Source organism: Opisthorchis viverrini (genome assembly GCF_000715545.1).
Source record: "Opisthorchis viverrini unplaced genomic scaffold opera_v5_424, whole genome shotgun sequence".
Lineage (NCBI taxonomy): Eukaryota > Metazoa > Platyhelminthes > Trematoda > Opisthorchiida > Opisthorchiidae > Opisthorchis > Opisthorchis viverrini.
Genome location: NW_008752084.1, coordinates 325,498 through 329,683, shown reverse-complemented (window position 1 = coordinate 329,683; position 4,186 = coordinate 325,498). Strand labels below are relative to the sequence as shown.

Genomic DNA, 4,186 nt, shown 5'->3' with positions numbered 1-4,186 from the left:
TTATCTATCTAGAGTCGAAGATGACTTCCTGTTAGAGAAGGTCAGGCGGTCTGCTAACTGCAAAATCTGTGACATGCATTTGATATCAACATATCTACGAACAGTCGAGTGCTACAAGCCAAATGGATCAGAAGGCTGGTCATTACCAGCTGTAAGCATTGAAAGGTTTGAGTACTTGGTCATTGGTGCGTCGGAAACCTTGCTCTGGTCGGGTGAGAAAATGAGATCAGGAATACTGGAAATTACCGACTACTGCTCGGAGAAAGCAACTTGCGCAAGATAGGTGAACCATCTTTAGTTGCTGATGGACTGACATCCTTTATCATAAAGAGACTGGAAACGAGCCAGGGTATGCCAAAACATGACTTGGTGACGAAGTATGAAATCAGCTACAGGGAGACTCAGCTGGTCGTTGATGACGAAATGCCGTTTACTGTCCTAACTATGCCTTCCCTCCGGGGAACACAGCGTATGCTTTGGTGAGAACAGGGTGGTAAGCAGTTCTAGTAAACTTGAAGTTAACAACCAACACAAGTTTAATTATTTAAGTCGAACCCCAAAAGATAGTATCTTAAAAGCAGAAGTGACGGACTATTACACAGCACAACAGACAACTAGAGTGCATAAAAGCAGTTTCAAATTCTGATGAGTCGGGAGGCAAACAATGTTAGCTGACCGCATGTCCCGAAATAAGGTCTATCTTGCTAATGCGCGTAAGCGTTTCGTGCTCCATTTTCCTGACCATCGATGTGGTCTCTTGCACTATTTTGTGGAACACTACCACCATATTCCGGATGTACACGTCATTTTGAAGTCCGATCTTGTAAAGTTACTTCCAGTTTGTTCGCTTGCATTGGAAGACCGGAAGTAGATGACATTCCATTCTGGTATATAACGAGGCTAAGTCCACTTGTGAATCTGAACTGTTCAAAGGACAGCATTCTCCGGACTGCAATGTCAAGCCACGGTGAGTGAAACCAGTTTATTTTGAAAATTTGTCTCCGCACCCCTCAATAGTTTTACTACAACTAGAATCTCTGGTTGCATATGGTCCATATCTTAAAACATCGCTCAGCCTCGCCTCAAGTGACGTTACCAGGATCATCCATTCCATTTCTTGCCGGAGTTACTGAATGTCCGGCGAGAGACTGAAAACGTCTCACTGAGGATGCCCTCCCAAAATAACTTTGACTAGTTAGCCAAGCAGTCAAATGCATTAAAAACCTCACTACCAGTCAGAATCGGGTAAGACGCATCCTCCTGGAAGTCAGCCGACAATAAAAAAATTAGAAGACTTAGTGACCGCATTCTACAGCTTTGCACACTTCACTCAAAAGGACACAAGTAGCTGTGTGAATCACCCATGATGCTAATTCAGGCGGTGGGTAAGAAATACAGTCTGGATCAGCGCAATAAAAGTCAATGGCGGTTGACTGCGCACTAATCCGGGACGTCTGTATTCTCAGAAGTAACCAAAACCCTCCGGAACAACCTCTAAAAGGTCAGACTCATTACATCCGCCTAGTTCAGTCACCGAACTGAAAGTTCGGTTATCTGACAAGAGACAAAAAATCGACCTACTTTTTTCCAACCCGAGTCAAGTGCTAGGTCAAAAGTTATGAAACAAGACACTCCTAATTTCACATGCCAAACAGAGTGGAGTGTTTTTGCGTGAGTGACACTGGTTGAGACCGTAAGCGACGAAGAAACAGCATGGGTGGTCTTGTCCGATGAATGTGGTTGGTGGTGTGGCTTCAAAAGACAAGTCCATTGTGCTTAAACGGTTGACCGTTTCTTCCTTGTTAGCTGCTTAACGTTAAGGTTGGATGGTCATAGAGGAGACATGGTCCACTTTATGTTATAACGGGTGAACATGGTGATCAAAAAGCACGAGTGTAGTGAACGTTGATCAAGATTTGATTTGGTTGGTACCCTATTGTAAAAATGGTATCTTCCAAAGGAGCCTTTGTGTGTTAGTCGGGCACTCGTTGAGGAGTGCACTGTGCTCGTTTTTTTTTTTTATACTACCCTGTAATTTCTCTAAATGCCCCACGGAATGATAACCTCTGATATGATCTGGCCGTGGCCGGTGGTGAAATTTTTTCAACTTTCGCCTACTTACAAAATAAAAGTAGGCTGCGAAAAGCATGCAAAAAAACTCACTATACTTGGTAGATTTTCGACCGGACAGTCGAAATGCTTGCATTCGATACTAAATTTCTCATTGATAAAGATGAGATTTCACTCAGAATATTTTCAGGTCGACTCTATGTCCAAGCGCGTATTAACGATAAATATTGTCGCGGACATCTTTCTCTAGCTTGCCCAGTGACCGCAAGCACACTGATCAGAACATTTGTTCCTCCATACAACCGAAACGTATTTATTTCCTAAAATGAATGTGAAAGACTGTGCTCATTTGGGATCCAGCAATTCGCAGAATCATGCATTTCGTCTACCACAGTATTTTGTTGTGTTCAGGTTCGCCAGACAATTTGAGTCTGCCATAACAGAGGGGGCAGTAATAAGCTGGGGAGCTTCACACGGCGCAAGAACTACGCAAAAAAGCGTTCAACCGCAATACTCATTGAAAGGTTAAAATGAATTTCAACTCAGCGCTGAGTTTGGCACGTCGTAAGGTCACTGAGATCCTGAAAATGAATGAGGCAAAAACCATTCCTTGAACGACTACTCAATGAGACATTTTGGTTCACTTAGGAATAATCTGAGTGATACTCTCTTGTCCAATAGGTTCGGTTTTCCTGCACTGTACTCAGTTTTACAGATTTCTACACATTGTTGCACCTTAGGACTCGTCAATCATCACATATGAAGTTCTTGAATAAGTGGAATTTTCATAAACTCCACATTGAACACCCCAACTGTTTTCAGAACAACACACAGGAATCCACCACCATGTCAAAGGAGGGCCCGACTGCAAAGACGATTGTCCTGCGACAGCTCACTGCCAAGATGATTGTCATAAACCCGGAGTTGGACCAGGTCATTGCAAAGATGAATGTCACGAAGGGCAGAAGAAACCGCATTGTGCAGATGACTGTCACAAACCTGGAGTAGGAAAGGATCACTGCAAAGATAGCTGTCATTAGAACACGCTACATGTATCCGCCGTTCATCTAATCGTTGTTTTTTCCCAATCGATCGTACATTTGAAACTTGCAGCTTTTACGCCTTGTTCAACTGCTCTAGTTTGTCTGTATTGCGTTTTCGAAGAACAGCTGATATGTCTGACGTGAATGGTCTGCGGGCGCCTAATTTTCCTCTGTTATTATCATCACTGTATCAGGCACCACTCGTCTTTACGTAATCTCTCTAAAGTGTCCGAAATTCATGACTCTGTGTGCTCGAATTCAATGATAAGTTATTGCAAGCAACTTGTCTTCTTTTCGTAACATTTAGCTTTCCAAGGAGAGTACACAATAACCTTCGGAAGGGATCGGTCCCCAACCACCTATGGATCTGGCTTTTAGAAGGAACAGCCTTCAGCCTATGGAGTCTTTGTGCGGATCGCCATTGCTAAGATTTGAGATGTCTTAAACAATCACTTGACCAAACAAATGACGAATGGAAGCGATTCCTGAAAACTGCGGCAACGTGAATGTGGGATTTTGGAAGTTTGCCTTCCATTTGGATTTCGTCTGCATTGTTAGAAATCCCAGTTGATTGACACGAAAAGGACTGGTATCAGTCCTCGAGATCTTTCGGTAAATCTATACAAGTCATTTAGGGTAAGGTGTACACTGTGATATTTACTGCCGTTTGAGAATAATTATCGAAGTATGGACGATAATTCCGAACCGAATGTTCAACTGCATGTGGATGTATACTACGGGTTTGGCAATGCGTGAGGAACACTTTGTAGGTTCAAACAGTGACCAAGATTGTAGCTTACAGGTTGGGGGTAGACAGATCAATCACGTGACCTTTTGGCTAAAACGTATGTACTGCTGGTCTGCAAAGAAGATTAGAGGAAAATTTACCCATCAGCTCTGAGAAACTGAGAGGAATCCACTCTGGGTTTTCTGCGAAAAGTGAAGTAAGGAAAGCCTTGGAAAACAAGAATACAGCTATATAATTAGCGGGGAATTTTTTGAAACTTATTGTCATTTGTTTTTAAAGAGCATGGTCACAAACATAAAAAGTGAATGCAAGCGACGGATGTGAC

At 42.8% G+C, this 4,186-nt stretch overlaps 1 protein-coding gene across 1 annotated transcript; it reads left to right on the top strand.

Annotated features, from left to right (window-relative positions):
- Positions 1-928: 928 nt before the first annotated feature.
- On the top strand, positions 929-3,394 carry T265_10937 (hypothetical protein; the record flags this gene model as incomplete). Its single annotated transcript, XM_009177454.1, has 2 exons — positions 929-967; positions 2,893-3,394. 2 exons carry the CDS (start codon positions 955-957, stop codon positions 3,108-3,110), a joined length of 231 nt encoding a protein of 76 aa, XP_009175718.1.
- Between the last annotated feature and the right edge of the window lie 792 nt (positions 3,395-4,186).